Source organism: Brachyhypopomus gauderio, chromosome 9 (genome assembly GCF_052324685.1).
Source record: "Brachyhypopomus gauderio isolate BG-103 chromosome 9, BGAUD_0.2, whole genome shotgun sequence".
In the NCBI taxonomy this organism is placed as follows: domain Eukaryota; kingdom Metazoa; phylum Chordata; class Actinopteri; order Gymnotiformes; family Hypopomidae; genus Brachyhypopomus; species Brachyhypopomus gauderio.
In genome coordinates, this window is record NC_135219.1 from 13,100,327 (window position 1) to 13,127,772 (window position 27,446).

Sequence of the window (27,446 nt, forward strand, 5' to 3'; positions counted from 1 at the left end):
CTCGGAGGAAGGCGGCCTGGAGAGTGGAGAGTCCCTGCCATTGGAAATGGAGGAAGCTGCTACCACTTACGCCAGTAATAAACGATTCACTTTGAAACTGCTCTCAAGTCGGCATCCTGTTTCTGCCTCGCTGCATTACAGAAAGTAAATGTCTCAGCTTAGCAATATTACATCAATGGAAAAAGGCAGTTTTAGTGCTGTTGAATATGTGTATCAAATGATAGATCAGAATCAATATTGATAGATAGATTTGGGTGTTACTGAAAAATTTAGAGTAAGAGAAATATTAGATAAAATTTTTCTTATAGCTTTGGGTTCAAAACGTAACACCTCAGTCTTTAGAAGAAGAAAATTAGACCTCATCCAGTTATTTACTTCCTGAATGTATTTCTCAGTTTCGGGAGTAGTAGTGAAATCATTTAGATTTGAAGATATATACAACTGAGAATTGTCTGCATAGCAATGGAAGCTAATACCAAGCCTACGAATGATTATGCCAAGTGGTAGCACATATAATGAGAATAATTTGGGGCCCAATACAGATACTTGTGGGACACCACATTTTACTTTTGTGTGTTCATTCATTACGTACAAGGACAAACTGTCAGGTAGTATTTGAACCAGGGGAAAGCTTGACCTCTCATGCCAGTGAATGTCTCCAGCTTATGCAGTAGAATGTTCTGGTCGATGGTGTCGAAAGCAGCACTAAGGTGTAAGAGTATAAGAATGTTGAAGGTTAGGAAAAATTTGCCAAAGGAATAAGCCTCTTATGACCGATCAGATTATGACCGATAATTTTTTCCCTATTATGAATATTATCTTTAAATAACTTACTATTACTGCTGCATTCCTGTGGGATTAGGCATTCGATTTCGGAATGATTCCTTATACCTTAGTTTTAAATAAGAATCTTGGATTGTTGTCACAGATGAGGTCATATATTGTCACAAATATTATGGCTGTATCAGCATCAAAAGACCAAGGAGAGCAGCCCTCCATGACAATGCAGATTGTACCATAAACCATTCCTACCACACACTGACCTACCACACACTATCCTATCTACACAATACCTACCACATATACTGACCTATCACACACAGACCAACCACACACTATCGTACCACTGACCTACCACGCACACTATCCTACCACACACACTATGCTACCAACACACACTGACCTACCACACACACTATCCTACCCACACTGCCTGCCCTGGGGTCTGATGAATTGCTCTAATTTCTTCTCTCTTTGGAAGCAGGCCTCTTTCACACAGGCACTGCATGGAGTTTCGCGACCCAGAAAATCTAAGAAGCATCCTCGGTGAAGAAGCCAGTATCTATCTGAGCCCATAGAGTCAGAGCAGAAGACCATTTTTAGGCTATTAGAAACCTGCCAAAAATACACCACCCACAAAAAATATTATATAAATAAAACAATTAAAATGGCCTATTTAGCAGAAACTCTTTCTGTTGAGCTAGTTGGTTCCTGTTAGCTTTCATTCAGTATTTACATCATTCTTTGGGGGAAGTATAAAATCCTGTTAATCACACTCATATTCAATTACATGAAGACATAACGAATTTCAAACATAATTTGCAAAATACTTTGCAAAGACTTGTATGAATGGAAATGTATAATCCTGTTATTATGCTGTTATTGTAACTCTGCTGGTATTCCAGTATAACAGTGATTATAACAGTAATAAAAACCAATAATGATAACAGTGATTATAACAGTGATTCTAACAGTGATTATAATAGCAATGATAACAGTAATATAACAATGGGTCATACAGTCGCCACATTAGATGTCACTTTTATTTTCCTCTTCAAAGTGTAATATGCAGAGTATAAACCCCTCAGGCTCAGACTCTCCTGCTGACTTAACATTAATCAGGCCTTCAGTACTCACAGGCCATGTATGCTTACATGTATGTAAACATACTTCTTTTTCTTCTTCTTTCCCACACACTGAGCTGAAATTAATGCCACATTAATGATTTAGTAATTAAAGAATCGAACGTTGAAAGGAGCTTGATTCATGATGTGCATTAAACACACAGCCTGGCTGTTAATCACGTCCTGAAGCAGCACTGCATCCAGCACATTCCTCTGTGGCACACAACCGTGTTCTTTAAATGACTTTCAAATGTCACATTAACATTTCACTGCAATGCTTTATTGCCATACCATCCCTAAGAGTGTCTGCTCGCAGTGTCCACGGTGTGAAGGGGCGTTGCTCTCAATAACAAGGTTTTTATTGTGAGAGAAGGCTTTCAGACCGCCATGGCTTTGAATGACCTTTTTCTCTCATTGTCCTTGGGGGAATGAAAAATTGGGGAAATGCATTTCACACATTAATGCAGAAGCTCAACTATCCTGACCCACTTTCCAGCATAGCAGCCTGCTCTTCCTCATCTGCACAGCCATGTTAATATTTGATGTGTTTGTCAAAAAAGAGAGTGGTGAAGCACAAATGTGCTGACTTTGACGTTCTTCAAAGGAAAAAGTAACAAGACGTTGTTAATTTTTTATCCACAAGACTGGAGAACTTCTTGTGCAGTTGCCTTTTTAGCAGCTCTTTGAAGTGTGAAGTAGGTGTGTAGTGTGGAGTATGTGTGGAGTAGGTGTGGAGTATGTGGGAGTAGGTGTGGAGTAGGTGTGTAGTGTGGATTATGTGTGGAGTAGGTGTGGAGTATGTGGGAGTAGGTGTGTATTGTGGAGTATGTGTGGAGTAGGTGTGGAGTATGTGGGAGTAGGTGTGTAGTGTGGAGTAGGTGTGGAGTGTGGATTAGGTGTGGAGTATGTGGGAGTAGGTGTGTATTGTGGAGTATGTGTGGAGTAGGTGTGGAGTATGTGGGAGTAGGTGTGTAGTGTGGAGTAGGTGTGGAGTGTGGATTAGGTGTGGAGTGCAGAGTAGGTGTGGAGTAGGTGTTGAGTCGGTGTGGAATGTGGAGTAGGTGTTGAGTAGGTGTGGAGTGTGGAGTAGGTGTGTTGTGTGGAGTATGTGTGGAGTACGTGTGTAGTGTGGATTATGTGTGGAGTAGGTGTGGAGTATGTGGGAGTAGGTGTTGAGTAGGTATGTAGTGTGGAGTAGGTGTGTTGTGTGGAGTATGTGTGGAGTAGGTATGGAGTAGGTGAGGAGTGCAGAGTAGGTGTGGAGTAGGTATTGAGTAAGTGTGGAATGTGGAGTAGGTGTTGAGTAGGTGTGGAGTGTGGAATAGGTGTGTTGTGTGGAGTATGTGTTGAGTAGGTGTGGAGAGCAGAGTAGGTGTGGAGTAGGTGTTGAGTAGGTGTGAAGTAGGTGTTGAGTAGTTGTGGAATGTGGAGTAGGTGTGGAGTAGCACGCTACACAGCCTCAGCACTGTTGCGTTCTCTCTGAGAGTTGGATGGACTACTGCCGTTCAGCACATTCTAATCACACCTGACTGCTGCAGGGTGTCTTTCACATTAACTGCAGTCAGAGGACAAACCTGCTGTGTTCCAACATCGCCCTCAAGTGTCACCTCAATCAGCTGCCTCCTTTAGTGCTAAATTACACAGACCACCAGGGCATCTCCTTTTAATTCACTGAACATCATTTACACAGTGGTAAACTGCAGCTTTATTCGACTGCCTATTCTGAAAGGATGAGTAAATTTAACTTCTATAGATCTGTGAGCTATGAAAGCTATGATTCATGTTTCAACTACAAACTTGTAAGTTCATTTCACTTAAATTATAGACAAACAATTCTCAAAAAATAGTATTAAACATGTTCTACACAGTAAAACTATAGTAAAGTAGTGAAACTACTTCAATAAAAGTTTTGATTTATTGCATATTATTGCATATTTATTGCATATACTGCATTGCATATGTATTGTTTTAAGCCTCTAACAAAGGCCTTAGGTTTAGGGTTCTGGTAACATGTATCTACAGTAAGCAGTGATGCCTCAGACAATTTGAGAACAGCTTGTTTCAGTTTGTTTGCAGTCCATTTCTAAAGTTAATAAGAAGAGTTCATTAAGAGTTAGAAGGAATGGAAGACAGTGAGAGACAGTGAGGTTGAGAGAGAGGGGGATAGAATGAGAGGGAATGAGGGGGAGTGAGAGAGAGAGAGAAGGAGAGATAGAATGGGGGGGGGGGGGCAAGTGAGAGAAGAAATAAAGAAATATGTTCAAAGTGGATTTATATTGCCATCTTGTGGTCACAAATTAATTCGCCCTTTACATAGAAACCTAAATACTGATCATGTTTGATTACGCAGCCTAAATACTGATCAAATGACCAGTGCTTCTGCTTGGACTGTGAAATTCTAAACAATACAAATTTGCTGGAGTCATTTTTAAATTTGTTGGTCACTTATAATGCACCATGTAAAGGGTTAGGGTTACTGTGCTTTGGAAGTCTTTCAGGTCATATATTTTTTTATATTTAACCAACAGCCAAAGTAAAATATAATCAGTTTATGATCAGGTTAAGTTGCATTTGGGATGACTTATAGTGTGACTTATTGTACCTTCTGCTCCACACCTATTCATACATGATGGTGATCTTCCTCTCAGATATATAACCACTGCTACAGATACTTCACATGACCAAGCAACATTCTTATCCATTAAACACACACTCCTGAAAGACCCTGCCAGACGCTCCCCACCAAGTCAAAGGCCGTTTGTGCCTGCGCCACCTGCTGGTGAACCATCGCGCTGCTGCACAGGAACGTGCACATGCAACATTATTCACCAGATAATGTAGAGGAGACGCGTCACTCTGTTATGTCTTCCGGGTTTGTCATTTTTAGGTCCCGAGTGCTGATTGATTGGTGAGCTGACATTAGAGTAGCACAAATGGATCAGCTTCTACTGAACCCGTTTGCAGTAGAAAAGGGGAAATATACAGTTGTTTCTTTGCTATTTTTATGTAATACACACTTCTACTTTCCAAAATGAAAAGAACTGGTAAGACGCCCTCTGGCGTTTTGCTATCGTGTGTGCTATACACACACACACACACACACACACACGCACACGCACACACAGGCACACATATGCTGGTCAAAAAATTTGAATATCATGAACAAGTTGCTTTATTTCAGTAATTCCATTCAAAAAGTGAAACTTGTATATTATACTCATTCATCACACAGTGCTTGGACACAGCTAGCCTCTTTAGCAATGGCATTTTGTGTCTTGCCTTGCTTGTGTAAGGTGTCAATGATCATATTTTTGGTACTATGGTACTGTGGTACCGGGTAAGTATTTTGAACTGAAACTGCAATCGAATCATATTATCATTTTGCACAAACGCTCCTGCATTTTTGTCACATTCGGCGTCCCGTAATGACGTCATTCTCAATGGCCGCCCGTATTTTCTGTTTCTGTTGAATAGAGAGTTCATGTTTGCGGTCGTAACTGCGCTTTATTTGAAAGCGGAATTTTAAGTCCAAGTGCTGGAAAGTTTTTCTAACTAGGATATCTTTATATGTATCGAAACGATGGAGTCTATTGCTCTGCGTGTGGTATTCTACCACTGTTTTTATGATTCTGCTAGTGCTGGAAACGTAGGTTCGTTACACACGAAGCTATAGAGTTAAACGAGCTAGTTAGTAAGTTGGGATCCTTGCCTGGTGTTGGCTGAGGTTGGTAGGTTCATTTCCCCTCTTGCAGTCGACCCATGTTTAGACGTCTCTTGAAACCAGTGCGTTCTGCTCACAACATTGTTATTGTGGAGAGACGCTGGTGTCAGGACCAGCCGAGCAGGTCCTGGTATCGGGACCAGCCGAGCAGGTCCTGGTATCAGTACCAGCCGAGCAGTCCCTGGGGTCAGTATCAGCCGAGCAGTCCCTGGGGTCAGTACCAGCCGAGCAGATCCTGGGGTCAGTACCAGCCGAGCAGATCCTGGTGTCAGTACCAGCCGAGCAGGTCCTGGTGTCAGTACCAGCCGAGCATATCCTGGTACCCCGTCGCACCCCACAGGAACCACTCGTCTGCCCGCAGACCTCCAGATCCGTTTAGCTGGCGTGAGTGGACACGACCAGGTGTGTTACCGTACAGTGATCCCCAAAACAGCTTTCATCTCTTTTCTGGGTTAATGGACCGATCTGAGAAAGAAGCTCTGAGAAAGAGGAAGAGCACTGAAGATAATGGCTCAGCTGAAGACCGGCAGCGTAGCTCCAAGCGTTCATCTCGAGCAGAAAGCCAGAAGCAGAGTGCGGTGTGGCTCCGCAGTGTGACAGGTACACCACTGCCCCCTGGGAAATTCCCACCAAAGCCTGAGACTCCAGGGTCTAAAACAGGTGATGATCCTTTGAAATCACTTACCATTTTCAGAATGCCAGTTGTTAATTGTTTTGCCATTGTTTGTGCTGCTGGAGGTGTATGATGTTCAGCCTGGTGTAAATTAAAATCAAACTTTCATTCATTTTCTGTTACAGAGTTGAAGAGGGAGTGGGAGGAGGTGTGTGGGTTCACACCGCAGGGCTCTGGAAGCATTCATGGACAGCCCTTTGACTTCTCTGTGATGTCCTACAATATCCTCTCGCAAGAACTACTTCTTAGCAACCCTCACCTTTACCAGCACTGTAACCCCGTTGTACTGGACTGGAGTCACAGATCTGCCAACATCATCGCAGAGCTGAAACGGCACAGTGCAGATGTGAGTGATTCTCATAGATGTCAGAACTGAGCGTTGTGATCGTTCTAATGGTCGTGCCACATCATCTCTCACCAAAGTGTCAGTGTTATTTACATGTATGTCATAATGTCATAGGTCCATAGTGTATGACGCAGCCTTTCTTTTGTTCTGTATATGATGACGGACCAAGTAGTGATCAATGCAGCTTTATTTTCAATGCTTACTGTGCATTACTGTAACTCTAAACCCTAACACACTGTCCCTGCTGTTCACTGTGTGCCATGTGTATTTAGGGCTCAGTCACTGTGTCTTGACCGATTGCCGTTGTCTCCTTAGATAATGTGTCTTCAGGAGGTGCAAGAGGACCACTATTTAAAACAGATCAAACCCAGTCTGGAGTCTCTAGGTACGTTACATTTCTGGAACAGTTAAAGGTGTTTTAGTGTAAAGAAGTATTCCACAAAGTGATAATGTAATGTAATTTGATTCATTCCTCTAGAATAATTAACTATGAGAAGTGTGAACATTACCAATTTGTTACAGCACAAAAATTGGCCACAAACCAGCAGTTCCCCAGTACAGAGGAGGAAGGAATTTTGCTCCAGTGTTGCTGGTGTTTCCTGTTCTGTGATGCATATATGAGAAAGAAAAGCTAGTTTCTGAGTTCTACTGTTTCATCTTTCTGTATTCTATTTCTGTATCTAATAAGTAATTTAGATCTAAGTACAATTCAGTGAAGTGTTCACTAGAGGGAGCTATTGATGTACATTTGAGATTTCAGCTGCTGAGTGTTTATAAATGTGTGTACAGTACCTGTGGTTTGTGTGTTGTAGAGGGCTTTGGGGATGATACAGGGTCTGTGTGTAGTAGAGTGTTTTTTGTCTAGCAGAGGGTTTGTGTATGCTATAATGGTTTGTATGTAGTAGAGGGGATGTCTCTTGGTGTGAGGGTGTAATCTGGGTGTGATCTTGGTGTGAGGGTGTAATCTGGGTGTAATCTTGGTGTGAGGATGTAATCTGGGTGTAATTCTGGTGTGAGGGTTTAATCTGGGTGTAATCTTGGTGTGAGGGTGTAATCTGGGTGTAATCTTAGTGTGATGGTGTAATCTGGATGTGAGGGTGTAATCTGTGTGTAATCTTGGTGTAATCTGGGTGTAATCTTGGTGTGAGGGTGTAATCTGGGTGTAATCTTAGTGTGAGGGTGTAATCTGTGTGTAATCTTGGTGTGAGGGTGTAATCTGTGTATAATCTTTCCCCCTGCAGGGTACCACTGTGAGTACAAGAGGAGGACTGGCAGGAAGCCTGACGGCTGTGCTGTGGTGTTCAAACGCGAGCGCTTCTCCCTGCTCTCCCGTCACCCTGTGGAGTATTTCCAGCGAGGAATTCCCCTACTGGACCGTGATAACGTAGGCCTGATTCTGCTGCTGCAGCCCGTGGAGCCGTCGGCCTCGACCCGCAGTGTCTGCGTGGCCAACACCCACCTGCTCTACAACCCCAGGCGAGGTGACATTAAGCTGGCTCAGCTGGCAATGCTGCTAGCCGAGATTAGCCGTGTGGCTGGGCAGGCTGGCGACGCCTGTCCCGTGGTGCTGTGTGGGGACTTCAACTCGGTGCCCTGGTCTCCTCTGTGCCGCTTCATTAAGACGGGCTGCTTGGAGTACGCTGACATGCCCATTGGGAAGGTGAGCAACTGCATTTCCGCTGGTACCTTATTAGTAAAATCAGCCCCATGGCTGCTGTTAGTTTTGGGTGAATCTCTTCCTGAGCTAGAGAGGGAGTTTTCCCCCAGTTATACTCCCATTATATCAGTCCCTCCCACTCCTAGCTTGTTCTGATCTGTAATGTATGTTTGCAGTAGATCTGTGGAGCTGATCCTATCAGAGCGTTCTCTCTTTCTCTTCCCTCTCCCTGTAACAAACGTCTTACACGTCCTGTCACCTGACTGTGCCGTTCTTGCTGCTGTAGGTATCAGGGCAGGAGGAAAGTCCCAGAGGTCAGCGTCACCTTACTGCCCCCATCTGGCCTGGCTGCCTGGGCATCTCCCAGCAGTGCCAGTACGAGCCCCAGACGGAGGGTGAGCACCCCCATCTCAACCGAACCCTGGTCCTGCAGGGGCAGGATCCTCCTTGATTTGTTTCTCAGTTTAAAACGACGCCCTGTAGGGTGGATGATGTATTATTTGTAAGTTGTTCAGCATTGGGGATAACAGAAGTGTGTTTGTTTGGGGTGAGGTATTTGTTTGTTGCTCATTTGGGGTGAGATGTTGGTACATCACAGCCACACATTTGACAAAGAACCTTGGTTTTGTAGCCAGTGCTTTTTTCAGGGAGCTGTTAACTGTGCTGTTTTAAGGGAGCTGTTAACTGTGCTGTTTTAAGGGAGCTGTTAACTGTGCTCTTTTCCAGCCACAGACCAAGAGAAATCGGCCCAGTCTGCGTCATCTGCGTTGAACAGGTAAGTTCACATTATGCACCACGGTTGGTTAATTTTAGGCTGAGCACCAGTCCGGATGTGTTTACAGTAGTGTGAGGGGTGTGAGCACCAGTCCGGATGTCTTTACAGTGATGGAACTGATCCCCCTGGCTCCGTGAACCCTTGCATTCAGCACGGTCTGAGTCTGACCTCTGCCTATTCCCACTACCTGAGGGAGAGCCGCCGTCCCGAAATCACCACGTGCCACGCACGCACCGCCATCACTGTCGATTACATCTTTTATTCTGCTCAGACAGGTACGGAGGTGGATGTATGTTTCTTTGAGTGTATTAATGGTTGTGTTGCCACTAACCGTGCTGTAGTCACCTATCGTTTGATTATAATCAGTCCCTATTGCATATTATACAGTGACAGTGCACCACATGAGTGGAATGCTGAATGCTTATGGTAGAGACTCTTATTAAAATACACTTACCACCTACTTCACAAGAAACATTCGCTACTGTTCTACTGCAGCTGTGCAGCCATGGGCTCTTCACATTGCTCAGGACCTTCCCTTTGTGTTCCCAGAATGCAGCGCTCCAGACGACAGGGGCCTGCAGCTGCTCGCTCGGCTGGCCCTGGTCGATGAGGGTGAGGTCAGAGAGGTCAACCTCCTGCCCAACCAACACCACTCCTCCGACCACCTGCCCCTCATCGCACGCTTTCGCCTGGTCTCCTGAGAGACGGTCCGCTGAGGCCACGCCCATTCAGCTCAGCTATGCGTCTACGGGGAGATTAATACATTATTAATTGGACAGTCAGATGGACTCCCGAGCATGGTGTGGATTTACTTCTTGGACACTATGAACACAGACGTTGCGTCATAAATCCTGTACATGATGGCGTCTCTTATGTGCTGTAATTGTGCAAGATTCACACACTGTACGAAAAATTTATTTTTTAATTAGTTTTGTATAATTGTGACTTTTTAATGCACATTTTGGTTAAAATTTTTTTGTATCATCTATGATTGTTTTGAGGAATTGCATTTTAACACCGAAAATAACCATTGAAAACCGCTCAAAATAATAAACGAATTGAAAACCTTAAAGACCGGATGCAAAATGCAGTACTGACTTTCCATTTCAGGCACTGGCATGCTAAAGAACCTGCATCAACTGGACAGCAAACAGCAATCACTTAATTGCTCTTGCCCCATATTTTCATTTTTGATCTGTTACATTTAAACTTGAATGAAAGACTCCATTATCACTACTGACCTGAGATCAGTATCCATCTGTACTTGCAGTCATGTTATTCATGTTAACCACAGTGTTGCAAGACACAAAGAGGACATGCATTAAGACTCCTTCTTTTTATTGTCTTCCACACTAGCTAGGGGTTTAATTAGATTTCCTCCCGCACACTGACTTATCTATGCTTGCATAAGGAGAATTTGATAGAGACAAAAAAGCACCTAAATGTAAAATGTTAATTAGTATATGAACAGTGGCAGCTGATCCAAGATCAGTGTTCAATGGTTTAAGGTTAGGGCTGCAGTCATGTCTGCGTGAGCATTTGAGCAAACATTCAGGTTTGTGCATAAGAACACCAGTCCTGTTTCTCCCTGTTCTCTCTGCGTTCACACACTGCTTTGCTTATGTATGCAAAAACAGTTTAGGAAAAACCATTCTGAAGGGCCATTGGGATTAATTTTGTGCTTTCTGGAACAGATTCACCTAGAACCTGCATCTGAGGCTATAGTTCATTTCTTGTAGATAGAACACTTATGGAATTTCCATCTTTGATCTTGATCTTAAGACCTCTGACATGACTAAACAAGACAGCAATCATGCCAGCCACTGGACCACCAACCACTGCAAAACACTCAACAGAATTACATCTGACATGCTGGGAAATCTTTGCAGGAAGCAGAAGAGTTTGAAAAGGAGAGAGAACCAGAACCACTAACATCACAACCTTCTTGTATGTGACCATTATATCCACCACTATATAAGCACTTACATTAATGATTAATGGGAGAAGAACGATCACTCTCTACAGGTGACAAGGTCTCCCCTAACACTAACCCTAGATCTAGAGTTGAGTCTCCCCTAACCCTAGATCTAGAGCTTGGTCTCCCGTGAATACTTCTCTGTGCAGATAAGAACTGACCTGTTCACTTGGGTAAATCCCAGTGTGCCACAGATGCTGTTGCTGCTCTTGAGGACACTTTGCCTGCTGTGGGACTCAGTTCAACATGCTTGGACCATGCCCATTCAGTTCAGCATGCTTGCACCAAACATCATAGTTTTGGTTCAAACACCACTTTATCTGCGTGACATTTTGACTGTTCAACAGTAATCATCCTCATCTCCAATTCTAAGTAACCTAATGTCTAAATAACTTGGTAACAACTGGTTTGATATTGAAAATCAGTTTGTGCATTTTTTAATATTAAATGTATGTGTAAAAATAACAGCTAAATACTTTCAACACAAGCAGCATGATTAAACAGGACATAGCGAAAACTGAAAAAACATACTTTTATTTTTACAACATGCCACACTCAACAAAATCAAATTACAACAAGAATTTATTATGGGTGATTACACCATCCAATTAACATATAAAAGCACTGCATAAAGCCAGTGCAGATTAAAGGCCAGTTCAGAGACATGGGGAACAGCCTGGTGAAGCTTCAGGGTGATCCACTCCATCAGACAAATCAATTAACCTGCTAAAACTGTAAACCACTGGAACCACATTAAAACAACAAAATGTGTGACTCTGTATGTTCCATATTAAATATGACATGCGTTTTTCCAGAAAGACTTCACTGTGGTTCTGTGACGGCAGAGTCTGAGTGCAAGACACCATGTTTCTCATGTAACTCTGGCATGATGCCTCCCTTGTGAGGTTTCCTCTCATCTTTATTTGGGGTTTTGACTGAGGCTAGGGTTAGGGTTGGTTACGGTTTAATGCTAGGGGTAGGTTAAGGTTGGGGCTAGGGTTTGAGTTTAGAGTTAAGATTAGTTAGGTTTAGGGTTAGTGTTGACTTCACTAGTCTTAACTATTCAGGGTTTAGGGTTAGGTGTTAGGGTTAATGTTGCAATTATTCTTCTCTATTCACTGTACCATAGCACTTCCATATGCAGCAGACAAACTACTTTATAGAATATTGAGACATTTTAGCCATCATGGAAGTGCAAATAATAGTAGGTTCATAAGGCTGTCAATACTGGAGCACCAGACGAAGGGTCTAACCCTAACTTTAATCCTACCCTAACCCTAACCTCAACCCCGACCTTACCCTAACTAGTTCTCTCCCAGTCATTTATATTTGATGTGCTCAATAAATCACGTTCATTACATTTCTAATAAGTCTTTGCAGTACTTCTGAACCAGAGTGTGGAGAATAATTCTTCAGCTATAAAACTTGTAAAACACTCAAATGACATGAAAGGTTTCAGTTTCTATATAAAAGTGAAATATTTTATCAACAAAGAAAATGTAAACTAAAAATTATTCAACACTGACCCAGTGGAAGGCGACTAACCACACCAGTCATGAATGCAGTACAGATCTCCTATCTTATTAGCACCTTCAAATCAGAGTCTGTAGCATTTCCAGTAAGAGATACAGTCCAAGTCATACACTGTTACATGCTTTTGGTTTCTATGACTACCACTTCATTTTTTACTTCTATGACAACATATCATATACATCACACACATCTGATCATGATTGGGACGTACAGATTGCAATGAATCAGTATTTACCAGAAAGCAAAGTACCAGCCTGATTGGGCAGGGGGTTATGTGTGGGGGTAAGGTTGCTCTGTATGGGTTACGTGACCATACGAAAACACATCAAGGTAATAGACAAACATGATGCTGATGTGGGTCTGGCACTTGTGTGGTTCATTAACTTATAATACAGTGATGGATACGTGCTAGTTAGAACCAGGTAGAAATATACAAGTCAGCCAATGCTAACTGGTCCATGCTAGTTTATTTTGTGTTTAAGTCTATTGTTCAGGTAAAGTACTTCTCTATTATTAGAACCAGTACGAATACAGAGGTCCACCATGCTAACTTTGAACTGCTACAACTGTCAGGAAGACAGACTTTGGCCTTCGTAGGGCGTGCATAGTTTATTCACCAGTAGAGTGAAGGCAAGTGATGTGAACATGGTGTGGCATGAAACATTAGCGTTAGCGTTAACACTGGTCTGATGGCTACGCATCTCAGATGTTAGCGTTAGCATTAACAATGGCCTGATGCATCTCAGAGGAGCTGATGTGATGGCTCACTTGTGGATTAAATAAGCACAGAAAAAATACAAAATGCAGTGAATTCCACCACTGATTTTCACTGATATGTTGTTAATCACTGAAATGTATATGAATTTTAAAAACATAAATAAATGTGTTCCAATGCACACATTTCCTTAATGCTGCTAGTAATACATGTTGAGGCTTCCAAATTGTCATCTTGCTTACAGTTACCCCAAAGGGAAAGTGATTAAAAATACATATCAAAAACATTTAATGTTCTCTGTGTGTAAAAAAAGTCTGCATCTTTGTCACGGGGCATTAACCCTGACTCTCAACTCCACATTTATGTTTTAACCTTAAAAGACTAAAATAGTTTTGTTTCCCTTTTAATTTGCATATATAAGTTACATATTGTGATCAAGGTTTTCTAAAAACATGGTTTCCCCATGTAGATTAAATCTCACCTAATATTACCAAAAAGAATGCAGATACAGTAATGTCACCATCGCCCTGTTTCAAACGTCTCCTTCAATTTTAATATTCAGTGCACTCTTTGTGCTCTTCAAACACTGCTGTCTGGAACACTTGCTCACATACAGTGTCCTCCATAAGCAGGTGGATATTTTCCTTTAGTTATCTAGGCCTAATGTTTCTGCTATCATCCTGATAGCGTTATTCAGTCAGTCAACATATAACATAGGGTCTGACACAACGCCTGTGAACAGCCACGGCCGAGTGGGTACAGTGTCTGTGTGGCGTGGGGAGGCAGAGGGTCAAAGAGCTGCACAGCTTCAAATACAGGATCACCCTCAGATACAGGACCACCCTCAGATACGGATCTGGTAGCCATCGCTCAGAGTGCTGAGCTCTGCTGGTTTTCTGCTTAGGACGGCAGGCCTGCAAGCACACATAAAAACAGAGGGGGGGTGGGGGGTGGGGGGAGAGCTTTATTGAGGCTATCTCCAGAAAGGTGGTAATGGAGTTTATATGGCAATGCTTTTGTGCCATTTCAAATCTTCAGGAGCAGTTTGAAAGGCAGGTCGATGAGATCTGCCCCCCTGTAGGTCTATCAGTCTATCTCTGCAGCAAGACATGGTGAATATAAATACAAATGCGTTATTACTGGCATGTGTTAGGTTAGAAATTAATTGGTTTTGGAAGAATAAAGATTCTGGGCAACAAGCAGTATATGGTCACTGCATGGATAATTGAACCAGTTACTGCACAAATCACCTCTAATCACACTATTGAGAACAGACTATCACTGGAATGCCTCTGTTTGCAAATTTCCAAAGCTTTGTTTCCTTCAAGAGGTCTGTGAGCTTGAGGGTCCTGTGTAATATCTGAACAGTTTCCAGAACTGCACTCTTCTGGAGAGAGATTTCTGATGTTGTTTCGGAGATCTGTGGGATCTCCTAGATGTTCCAATAACATAGCAATAAATAAATAGCATAGTATTTATTCAGATCATGTCAAACGCTCAGCTGGGCACACCACAAAAATACACTTCAGCTCTGCAGTAGTTCTCAAAATCACACAGAAAGATAATTTATGAAAGGTAAAGCATGTGGTCATGGAAATGTCTGCTGCTATTCTTGCTCTCTCTCTCTCTAGTTTTAAGAAGTAATTGCAGGTGTGGATGACAGTTCAGTACGTGGTGTATAGCCGTGGCCCTTCCCTTCACAATTAACATCTCCAACCATGTGACAAGTCTGAGAGGTGGGTGTGAAAAGAATTGAAATAGCACCAGTCACAAGCTCTCATGCTCCCCTCAAGCTGGATCAAGATCAGAAGCGTTAAGAGTTGAATATGTTCTTAGGACAGACAATTATGACTTCAAAGGCATGCTAACACACTGAACTGAAATACCATTAAACCTGCTGGTAGTGGTAGCCTTAACTACTGATAATATCATCTTTGTGTTCAAAGTGTTCATGTACCAATGTTCATGTCACTGTTTCTGGGATACTGCAGTAAGTGCTTTAGCCAGTCTGTGTATTTCAGTGAGGAACAGGAGACAAGACTTTCTCCCACAAAACTAATGATCTAATACAACTAATACAGTTAAGCAAGACCTCCAACACGCATGTGATTAGGGCAGAGGTGCAGAATAGTACCTCTGTTTGGGAGACAGATCTCCAGGGCTGTGCTCTGTGGGCACTTATTTAATCTAATTATATAGAACACATCTGAATAATCTGAACTCAAGGTTCAGTGTTACAAAATAACTCACTACTAAAAGATGTTCAACATATAATTACTACTACAGGGCAATGACCACCACCATATTATAATGATGAGTGAAAATATGTCAGCCTTAAATGAAATTATCTCAGGTAATTAACTTCTGTGATTGTGCAGTCTGCTCTCAGGCAGGCCAGGTAATGAGACTCTTTGCTCAGATGTGCCCTCTCAAAGCCAAAGACTGAAGATTGTTGTAATACTACTAGTATTATTAGAATACATAATGTGTAATGGTACATCATATGTAATGGTGTAAGAACCAGCATAGTACTTACGATTTGTCCCTTCTGTGAAGGTGCTGGTGTCCCTGTGGGCTTACACCTCTCTGTCGCCGGGGCGATAAAGACTTCCCCCTGGTCCGCTCCTTAACTGGGGACTGGGCACTGGATGACTTCAGAATCTGCAACAAAAGAGCGGCGTGGTGTAAAACACACAAGATCACAGCATAGTGACCATACGCGCCATACGCAGAAAGGAGACACATTAGTTTGCTGATTAGTCAGATCAACTGAATGAAGTCACTACTAAATTGATTAAAAAACTGATCAGGAAATACTGGGTTACTAGTCTAAGAGGTACTACTACCTCTTACAACCTACTCTACAAGTGTAACTATAGGCCATCAATCCTTTTTGTCAGGTATTTATGTATTCACAGGTAAATGACTGATGGTGGCATTCTCTGCACAATATTATCATATTTATAGTTGTCTCTTTCTTTGATAATCTTTCCTGTCTGGACATTTGCATACATATAATGCTTTATATTAAGTTGTGTCTGTTTAAGTGCTTGAATAGACCACATTTACAAGGTTATTCATTGTATAAATATTCAGAAAAAAATGATTTTTCGTGAGGCCCGCAAAACTTAGTGAAGGATGAAGATATGCTCAGCACAGCACATCGGCTCACACCTGGAGTGATCATGTCAGGTGTGTACAGGTCCCGTCAGGTGTGTACAGGTCCCGTCAGGTGCCCTCCAAAACACTCACCAGTGTTTCTCATTTGTGTATTAGACACACACCCTTACTGAACTCTCTCATTTGTGTATTAGACACACACCCATACTGAATTCTCCTCAAAGTTCCTCCTGATCCCAGGATCATTGTTTCAAATACAGCATGGAAGAATCTGATCTCAAATGCATCCAGAGCATTCACAATTAGAACCATGTACAGTGGCTTCAGTGCAACCAGAGCCGAGATCTGATCTGCCGGTCCATGTTACTGAAGCTATGCTGAAAACACGAGTGTGAGTCTGGCCTTTTCACATATTCTGCCCCGTGATGTGGCCCTGTGGGGTGGCAGTGGTGGCTGAAGCATTTCCTGCTCTGAGAACATGAACAGGAAGGTTCTTTACCTTCACAGTCAGGACCTGCACCTGGCAGGCTGTTGAAGGCATTTGCAGGTAAGGGTTATGGGTAATGGTTTAGGGCAACGCATTATGGGTTATGGGTTACGGTTAGTGTCAGGGAATCTACCAAAAGCAAAATGTTTAAAAACATTGCTTCTATTGGCCACAATGCCAAAGGGTTTTGGATTGTGTAAGGGATGGAGTTTTTTTAACCACTATAAAAAGAACTTGAACTGAACATCTGAGGATCAGCTCCATGATGTGCATGTGCTGTGGACAGCTGACCAAGGTCACACTCACTTCCCATGATGCTCCTGGACCAGACTGGGCCAAAGGCTAAGGGCAGATTTTGAATTGAATTGAATATATACTTTAGCTGAATATTCTTTCTAGCCAAGCGCAGATCACAGTACAGCAGATTTCAAATGTCTGGGGAATGTGATCGAGATAATATGGGTGTATTTTACATGGTGGGAAATGTGATAGAGGGACAAAGGGATAAATAGAGGGACAAGGAGAATACCAACAGAATGAGCCACAGAATGCAAGGCCTGAACACAGGAAGATGTTTTAAATGGTAATGTATCCCCAGAAAAAAGTAAATATCTGAGCAACTAGGTCCTAACCAGACAGGACGGTTTCTGTACAGCTAGGGCATGTGGGTGGGGCATGTTTGAAGTGGGCGGGGCATGTCCCCACCTTCATCCTCATGTCTCGGCCGTGTTTCTCCAGCTCCTTGCGCATGTCCTCGTGGCCCTGCCTGCAGGGGTTCAGCACCAGGTACTTCCACTCGATGGGCTGGAACACGTGCGGATTGTGAGGCACGTACAGGCCGATCTTCACCTTCTTCACGCTGTGCTGGTAGCGGCGGTAGGAGTCCTCGAACTCGAAGACCAGCTCGCTCAGCGTGCGGTAGCTCAGGGTCTTGTCCATGAGGTCGGCGCGGCGGCTCATGCCCAGCGTTCCGTAGCGGCCGTTGCAGTAGAGGCCGAGCACCACGTGGTGGAAGTGGTGACCGGAGAACTGCGTCCTGAAGCTGATGGGGAAGCGCTCCACTGACGCCAGGCCATTGGTCAGGTAGCTGGAGGCGGGGTCAAGGGTTCTGGGACATGAGTGATACAGACGTAGTCCAGTGGTCAGAGACATTTTCTCTGATGCAAGAGGTTATGGAGGTCATATCAGACTACTATAGCATGTCGTGCACCTAACCATACTATACTCACTTTACTCACTATACTCTTGGATTAGATATGTAATTGATGCTACAGGTGGAGCCACCATGCAGGGGGCTAATATGTCATGACATGTATAGCTATGAATATTGTGATCCTGTTAGAGAGGAGCGGGGAACTAGTAATGTGATCAGTAGACACTTTAGTAATGTGATCAGTAGACACTATAGTAGTGTGAGTGGTAGATCAGTAGACACTATAGTAGTGCGAGTGGCAGATCAGTAGACACTATAGAAGTGCGAGTGGTAGATTAGTAGACATTATAGTAGTGCGAGTGGTAGATTAGTAGACACTATAGTAGTGCGAGTGGTAGATCAGTAGACACTATAGTAGTGCGAATGGCAGATTAGTAGACACTATAGTAGTGCGAGTGGTAGATCAGTAGACACTATAGTAGTGTGAGTGGCAGATTAGTAGACACTATAGTAGTGCGAGTGGCAGATCAGTAGACACTATAGTAGTGCGAGTGGTAGATCAGTAGACACTAGTCTAGACGCCTCCTCTCCTCAGGCTGGTTTGGTGCTGTCTGCAGCATCCTGCCTTAGGTCTTATGTAACTGGTGTCAGCACTAAATGCAGCATGACTGCACAAGACAGCACTGCCACGGGGGATAACACAGCCACACGGGAGGGTCGGCAGAGCCGAGGACTCAGAAGGCAGTACGCATCACTCCAGACAAGAGGGAGGGAGAGAAGAGAGAGATAGAGACAGAAGAGAGAGGAAGAGAGAGACAGAAGAGAGGGAGAGAGATAATAGGGCAGGACAGAAGAGAGGGGAGACGTTGTGCGGGTTGCACAAAACCCGTACAAGTAGGCTCAGGGACAGCTTTTACCCTAGAGCCATCACTGCACTAAATAACATGTAAATAACGGCAATAATGTAAATTCCTATGCCATGTAAATACTTCCCACGTGCAATATGTGCAATACTTGTAACATACATTGTATATAGCTTGTGCAATATTCAAAATATCACGCAAGCAATCTACGAACCATGTATATGTGGCACTACCTCAACTTATAGATTTATGTTTTATGTTGTGTGTGTATTTACTGTACTGGCAAGCACCTTGGAGGAGAATCAAATTTCATTGTAATGTAAATTATAATGACAATAAAGGCGATTCTGATTCTGACGTTGTAGATCAGAGACACAGTCAGGGAGTAGCAGCACCTTTGTGTCCCTTTAGTGATTTGAATGAACACCTCATACAAAAATGCTCACTTCATATATGAGGAACATTCTCTGAAAGTTCTGCAACACATGAAGTCCTCAACCATAAAGGACTGCTTTAATATCAAAGAAGACTATTACCTATTATCTGTTAGATAATGAACTCTTGTGTTGAATTCCAATTAGTCAAACACAAAAGCTTATTATAGCTGTTAAAGTGAGAAAAAATGCGATTTTCTCTTTAGCAACAATCAATTGCTTTACGACAGCCACCCCTCCTGACAGCAAACAATCTGCTACTTCAGACTGAGGGCTCACACAGTTCTGCTGCACTTGCATGTTCCACAACTCACAGGCCTTGATAGCCACGCCATCTGTTCATACAGCACAGGCTCGCTCGCTCGCACGCACGCACGCACGCTCGCACGGTCAACTCCAGTGCACCATCTGCAAGTGCTCTTGCAGGAATCCTAGGATATCAAATTACAGCTTTGACGACAGCTTTACATAATGAGGGCCAAAGCTATTAGGAGGATCAAGGGAAGTATCTAGATAAACCTGGACAAGCATGGTCAATAATGAAAGGCCGAGCCATAATAGCGCGCCACCACATTCGTTTGAATGGAGGCGTCCACAAGCCCTTTATTGCAGGTATAAATGAGGTCTCTCCAGAAGAGAACTAGCTGGAGTGAATGGACACACGCCAATGGGCTTGTAGGGTTATATACGCAGATGAGACTGACCTTCTCACTGGCGAGACGTCTTCTCATGTGTGTGGTCATGGTGTTGTACCGTGTTCGGCACACACGCGCATGCACACATAAGTGCGCATGCATATGTACGTACGCACAGACACACACAAACATGTACGCATGCATATTTACATACACACACACATACGCACACACACACGTGCGCACACACACTCACAGGCGCGTGTGCTTCACAGGATCACGTTACTGATCTGCAAAGCCATGTGGTCCCTGAGCAACTCAGCTGGGAACGTAAGTGAAGTCCAGCACATCCCACTGCCATAGAAACAGGGATCTATTCCTGTGTATCTCTACATGTTTCTATAGGGTTTACAGAAACCACTGTGTGTTACTATAGGGTTAGACACAGATGCCACTGCCTGTTCTTATCAATTCCACTGAAGGAGAAAACACCATTTTGCATTTAATTTTCTTACAAAGCAAAAGGACACTGTTCTTCCTATCTGGTGTCAACCAGCACAGGGTTTGTGATTTGGGATAGATCTGTTTTGCTGAAACAAGCTTAGTGAAACTTATCCTTTTGAGATTGAAATTAATGTACCGGTAATTCTGATGAGCTCATATGAAGGGTTTACATAAAAACAGCAACTTCTTCACAACATTTGTGTACTAGTTTTTTATAAACATTTATTTACATATATGCATTTTCAACATTGTTCCTTTGCCACTTATGCCACTAACGGAATGGGACCTAAATGAATCTCTCATCCAATGGGACCTAAATGAATCTCTCATACAATGGGACCTAAATGAATCTCTCATACAATGGGACCTAAATGAATCTCTCATACAATGGGACCTAAATGAATCTCTCATACAATGGGACCTAATGGGATCACTATTCCTTTACTTCTGCCCACTTTCAATAAGCTGAAATATTCTACCAGCACGGGTCTGTCTTCATAAATGAACCAATTGTACCAGCACAGCCTGTCTTCCTATATGAGCTGATTCTAACTTCACTCTGACACAGTTTCCTAGCAACAGCTGAGCCAGAGAACCCTACGGCTAGGGTGAACGGGCAGAGTGACCGTGAAAGAAACCTCTCTGTGAGGCCAAAAGACTCTTGAAAAGCGAAACTTCATTTAAATGGCTCTCTGTTGCTCAATATGCTTATGTCCAAGGTAAGGGCTTCATTAGCAGTTGAAATGAAGCTCTATTAGCGAGGTGGATACTGGGTGTGGTGTAGATAGTACCGATGGTACCTCAGTAGGTATGAAGCTGTGAACGTAGCCGGTGTGGATAAACTTTCACCAAAACAGTCAGACTTGTTCTGCACCACAAAACAATGATCACAGTTTCAGCTGTCCTTCAGTGGAAATGTAACCCTGCGAGTCCTTTATTCATTACTAGGGTGATAACACAGCTCTCGTTGATTCCTCTAAGGACATTATTATTATTATTATTACTGTTGTTGTTGTTATTATATTATTAACCTTGCCAAGTGGTCAAGCTATAATAACACTCGTTCGTTTTCTGCTTGGTCATTAGCAGTGTTCGGATTAGCAGTGTTATGTTATGGTCAAAGCTGGGTGAGATTCAGTAGCCAACACCCAGCACGCATTGGCAGCCTGGATCTTGGCTTTCATACTTCTAATGGTTCTGTTTTGTCATTATAGTTCATTGCTGAAAAATAAATCTGTCAACACTCAACCTCTACATTTTGTCTTAATTGCTTTGACAGCACAATGCACTCTTATAATCCAGCTATGACTAATTACTGTACATATCAATATCAATCTCAATCTTCTGGTATATGTTACTAAATGATGCAAAGTATGAAAGCCCCAATTCCTTCTATTACCCAAATGTTAATTTGCTAAGGTTACGTTTAATTGAGCAATGAACCTGTGACATCGGCATCTTATTCCTGGGTGGTAATCGTATACCGTTAATCTCGGAGAGGTTTTTCCAGGGCAGCTGGAATCAATCCTCAAAATATTGCACTCTTGTTATATAACCCAAGAACTCTACCAGGAAACCAAAAACATCTACAGTATCAAAGGAAGGAGCTGTTTGAAGTGGTCTAAGCAGTAAAGGATACATTCCAAGGATAACTGCTTCCAGGCATTTAATGGGGAGGGATTCCCGGATCATCTCCCGGGCAGTCTCCATCAACCTAGATGAAAAGGAGAGCAGATTAACTCGCATATACATAATCCACATAAACTCAAATCCTCAAAATCCACATACTCGCGTCCACAAAATCTCACACCCACATAATCCACATAAACTCACATCCACACAATCCACATAAACTCACACCCACACAATCCACATAAACTCACATCCACACAATCCACATAAACTCACATCCACACAATCCACATAAACTCACATCCACACAATCCACATAAACTCACATCCACACAATCCACATAAACTCACATCCAAGTAATTTTGTCATCATGCATTTTAACTTCTCACCAGCATCATTACATTGTTTACTTCATCACAAGTACTTCACTCACAACTAATTCACCCAAGTCACTAGTACCCATCAATCTATACATTATCTGTCCATATTTCCCATTATAGTTCTCATAACTACCCATCAATCTACACATCATAACTACCCATCATAACTATGCATACTATCCACCCATCTCAAACTGCAGGTCTGAGGTCTCCAGACTGAAACAGGAGTGTTAGATAGTAATAAACAACTCACTGACCAGAACTCACTGGCCTAATTTGTTAAGATTTAGGGTTTGAGGAGTTTGAACAGATGAGGCTGAACATGTCACAGTGATGATGTATCTTACCCGCACAAAGGTCTGGTTTTACGAATCTCGAAAAACTGTGTTCCTGTGTGGTTGTATCTGTCAAGGGTTAAGGACTGGTACACAGGAATGCAGGACTCATTTTGAAAGATATTTTTATCGTGAATCATTTGGCCACAGCTGAAAGTAACATCCTGTCTACATCCTGTCTACTTTTCTCAGATATGAAGCTTTTGTAGCAAAGGGTGGAACATCAGACAGTAAGATATAATTCATTGTCTTGGCCCAAGTATATCATACTGCATTATGGGCTTTATATCAAAAAATGTTTGTGCATCTGAAGCACACAGAGCAACAGGCCGAATTAAAGTAACATTGTTACAAACAGGCATTTTCTGCACCTCAAGCTGCCTGTGTGGAGGCATCCATGGATCTGGAACTAGGAAATATCTGTATGGCTGGAGTGCATCAAGGATACTGCAGATTCTTCATGTAGTTCTGGACGGCGTGGAGCCAGTCGGGGACTGACGTGGATGGCTTGAAGTTTGGGACCGATGGTACAGGCTGCTGGGGAAGGATCAGACACATACTGAGCACGTTCATGAGGACATTAAACCTCCGAAGCACATTAATCCCACTGAGGTTTAAAACACATAAAGGAGAGGACCCAGAGACATTCAAACAAAACAAAACAGAGAAAGAACAAACAAGGGCTTTGCTTTGGACACTATGCCTTCACAGTTAAAGTTGAAATAATGCATTAATGATAACCAACAGCGACATGATGAGCCTCAAACAGGCTTGCAGCAAAGGAGGGAGAGTTGAACGTGGACTCATCTAAGACACTGATGGCTTGAAACATTCAGCCAAGTTCAGTCATATTTTAGCCAATGGGATATGAATGCTCTGGATAATACTGTGCTAACAGGCCTTTACTCAAAATGGAGAGAAAGGTTAACAGTCAGTCTAAGAAAAATGTATAGATTTCTCTTTCTGAAACATCCTACTGGAAGACAGGTCTCCACAGAAGCACGGTAACACATCACAAAGCATGACATCAAAGCTTGTGAAACAGCAAAACTGAAAATCCTGCTCACAATAAATACATCTGTGTCACTGCTGAAGTGGAGACCGCTCTTCTGCAGTCCGGAGGAATAGAGATTGTTCAAAACGTTGGGGATATTGTGTCTTTCACATTTAAAGAACATACGGCTTGAAAGCCAGAAAAACAAAATAATGCAGTACAATGTATAATGCAATATGTGCAGTACATATTGATACCAAAGTAGTACGAACCACTAACATTAGTGACTTCACACCACAGCAACCAACCAACAAAGAAAAAAGTCATACAAACCATGTTTTCCAACAGAATTACTTGAGCTGTTATATAGGTCTTATGTAAGGTGTTGTTGTACAGGTCTTGTGTAAGGTGTTGTTATACAGGTGTTGCTGTACTGGTCTTGTGTAAGGTGTTGTTATACAGGTGTTGTACAGGTCTTGGTTAAGGTGTTGTTATACAGGTGTTGTACAGGTCTTGGGTAAGGTGTTGTTATACAGGTGTTGTACAAGTGTTGTGTAAGGTGTTGTTATACAGGGGTTGTTGTACAGGTCTTGTGTAAGGTGTTGTTACACAGGTCTTGTGTAAGGTGTTGTTCTACAGGTGTTGTACAGGTCTTGTGTAAGGTGTTGTTATACAGGTGTTGTACAAGTGTTGTGTAAGGTGTTGTTATACAGGTGTTTTACAGGTGTTGCTTCACAACTCAGTGTTCTGAAGCCTGACCTACCTGGTACTGCCTAGCCACACCTCACTGCTCATTAACATCACATTTGTTACCACAGCAACTTGAATTTTGTATTCTTTTCTTGCTTCTATGTAATGCTAGACTTCCAGCTACAGGAATGCCTTGAATCTGCTTACGTTACTGTAGATTGTGTTTAAGGTCACTGAGGGCATTCTTCACCCCAAATTACACCCACAGATCTCTGACCTGTAGTTTGGCACAACAGTTCTACCAATCTGATCTAGACTCTGCATCTGGTCTGATGCTTTAGTCTGCTTCCCAAGTAGAAATGCAGCCAAATGCTGTCACATGGACCCCTGGCCATACACACGTGGGCCCCTGGTCATATAAACATGGCACAGCTGACTTGAATCTAAATCCTGATTTCTGGCATTTTAAATGAAGTAAAACTTCTTAGCTCTACTGGTCAATGTAAAGTGTCTCTCTAGTTTCTGGTGCTAGTACTGATTTTGCTTAAGCCCCTCCCCCTAGAATGGACTCAATTATACCAACTCACATGTATACCTTCTCACTGGCTCCTGGACTAATCTGTGTCTTCTGACTTAATCTGTGTCTCAGCATAGCAGACCAGCAGGAACATAGAAGCATGTTCCTTTAGTCTCTCATTTCGTGATCCGTACGATTTCCTACATGTGATGCATCATAGAAGCTGAATGCTTGTTGTGTGAAAGGTCAGACTCTGGACATGAGTTTAATTACAGGGATCATCCTTAACGGCATCAAGGAATTGTTTAAACAAACCAATAAAACAATCAATTTAAAGCAGACATTATGCAAAAGTTCTTTACTTAATACTTATAAGATTTGAAAATCGTGTGTTTAATGTCATTTGGAAAAATACCATGGATTCTGCTACACTTGCAAAACCTTTGGTATAGTTTGTATGGTGATACAGTGTCTTGGATATTGGTTGAGATTAGGGTTATGGGTAGATCTGAGGGTCATGGACAGGGTTCATATAGCTCTGATCTGTTTCAGCTCGGTCAACTTTGAGGACTCTTATTGAATGCAATCACTTAATGCCAAGATGGTTCCTGAGGAAAATCATACTTACTGAGACACTTTAATTAAACCAGGTTGCTCAACAGCCTAGTCAGCCGTCAATCATAATTGATGGGTTAAAGTTTGGAGACAGGGACAGTAACTGGGTGGAAAACATGGTTCACTGCTCCTCCCACTCTTACATGAACTGTGTTTAAAGACTGATACATTGGTCTCCTAGTGTAGGCTACACCATGTCCTATATCTTAGTGAAGTAATGGCTCAGCATAGCCAAATATATACTCCGTGCTTCAGTATTTACAGTTCTACTGCTTTACTCCGACGTCGAGGTTCCGTTACGCCTGACTTGGAGTGAACTGAAACGGGAGTCAAAGTGGTGTCCTGTCAGAAACCACGCGCGTGAACGACCCGGTCCATTCTCACGTGCGACAACACTTCATGCCTCCGCGTGGTATTTGGGTCACATATCCAAGACTTAAAAAGCATATGCGGTCTATGTATGCTTAACTGTATAAAGTTACATTTCAGCTGTAACAGCTAATAATCAACGGGGGAGAATTATTATATGATTATAATACCACATACACTTAAAGCCGTCTATAATAACCAAAGGAAAAAATGTACAAGTATGACAGTATGAGAACCCTTGACTTACTTTGGACAGGTGTGCTGCATTTCGTATTTTATCCACCATTTCTTGCCCATCTGGATGTGTTCTGGCGACGTGGGACCACATTCGCTCCCAGGTTACACTCTCTATAGGAAAACCCGTCCGGTTGACATAAAAAGGAACTCCGCCGTCCTTCTCGTCTTCCTCACCAGACGAGCGACCGGCGTTGTTCGCGGTGGTGGATGCAGCAGACTCGGCACCCGACCTGGAGTGGCAGTACGCGCTGGAGCTCTTGGAGCGACCGTGTCGGCCCGTCTTGGCCGCGGAGCTGGTGTTGGTGCCGCTCGGCCCAGTCATTGTTCGGTCCTGCTCCTCGGGGGCGTCTTTCCCCGCAGCGCGTTTCCCCGCTTAGTAATGGACCGGCATCGCCAGATACGTGTTGCGCTACAAACACACGTTAATTCAGTCAGCACCACAGATTCGGTTCCCTTCTGTATTAATACTTCACGTGTAGAAAACGTATTTGATGAATGTATGGGGAGTATATTATTAGAAGGTAACTGTGACCGACCTAAATTGTACCGATCCTATAGCCTCTTCATTATAGGGGAAACAATGCCATATTGTGCTTCTCTCATATTGTGTATTCCCTACTGATACACATTCACATGCTTCCTCAACTCCGGTTCCGATACAGCTGCGACGGTCCAGCTATCATCTGACCAACTTCATCCCCTTGGCACAAAACGCTGAAGGGTCGTCGGGATCCCGCTGCAACAAATACACATCCAAGAGGTATAATCTTCTCTCAGACGGTATTAGAAAAGACCGAATGATTGAATCACCGCGTCCATTGTTTGTATACAGGTTATAACGTCTTTGGTATAAAATGTATCAATTCGTTTGATGGTTAATCCAAAACGCATTCGACAGTGTTGCTCTTTAATCGTATCCGGGCAGCCAACCACGCTTTGGAGTTTTTTTTCATTGGACGTAACAACAAAGGGAGGCGGGATTAAATCCAAATAAGGCCAGATGATTTGTCGGTCATTCGTGCAGAATGCGGAAGAGGGCGTGCTTAATGTTTTGGTGTCCAATGAGGTTTGTCGTTAAAACTTATCCGTTTGTTAATTCATCGACCTCAATTTGTGCAGTGATGTTAAAAAGCGTTTAAAGCTTGCTCTGCAAACATTTAAAGACCTGAGAAATTATTAAT

General features: G+C 42.8%; 2 protein-coding genes across 3 annotated transcripts; one reads left to right on the forward strand and one right to left on the reverse strand.

The window, feature by feature from the left end:
- Nucleotides 1-4,934: 4,934 nt before the first annotated feature.
- angel2 (angel homolog 2 (Drosophila)) lies at nucleotides 4,935-10,148 on the forward strand. The gene is made up of 8 exons (XM_077017271.1): nucleotides 4,935-6,285; nucleotides 6,424-6,644; nucleotides 6,960-7,029; nucleotides 7,886-8,304; nucleotides 8,588-8,696; nucleotides 9,028-9,076; nucleotides 9,185-9,351; nucleotides 9,626-10,148. The coding sequence occupies exons 1-8, from the start codon at nucleotides 5,664-5,666 to the stop codon at nucleotides 9,775-9,777; spliced, it is 1,809 nt and encodes a 602-aa protein (XP_076873386.1). The 5' UTR covers nucleotides 4,935-5,663; the 3' UTR covers nucleotides 9,778-10,148.
- Nucleotides 10,149-11,569: 1,421 nt separating this feature from the next.
- vash2 (vasohibin 2) lies at nucleotides 11,570-27,190 on the reverse strand. Of its 2 annotated transcripts, none has more exons than XM_077017283.1 (8): nucleotides 26,802-27,190; nucleotides 26,276-26,674; nucleotides 23,292-23,377; nucleotides 22,856-22,912; nucleotides 22,135-22,209; nucleotides 17,612-17,993; nucleotides 15,836-15,960; nucleotides 11,570-14,213 (listed from the first exon to the last, which is right to left on the reverse strand). In XM_077017283.1, exons 2-8 carry the CDS (start codon nucleotides 26,585-26,587, stop codon nucleotides 14,144-14,146), a joined length of 1,107 nt encoding a protein of 368 aa, XP_076873398.1. In that variant the 5' UTR covers nucleotides 26,588-26,674; nucleotides 26,802-27,190; the 3' UTR covers nucleotides 11,570-14,143. The 2 variants fall into 2 exon arrangements, with proteins under 2 accessions (XP_076873398.1, XP_076873396.1); XM_077017281.1 differs by having other exon boundaries at nucleotides 23,292-23,380.
- Between the last annotated feature and the right edge of the window lie 256 nt (nucleotides 27,191-27,446).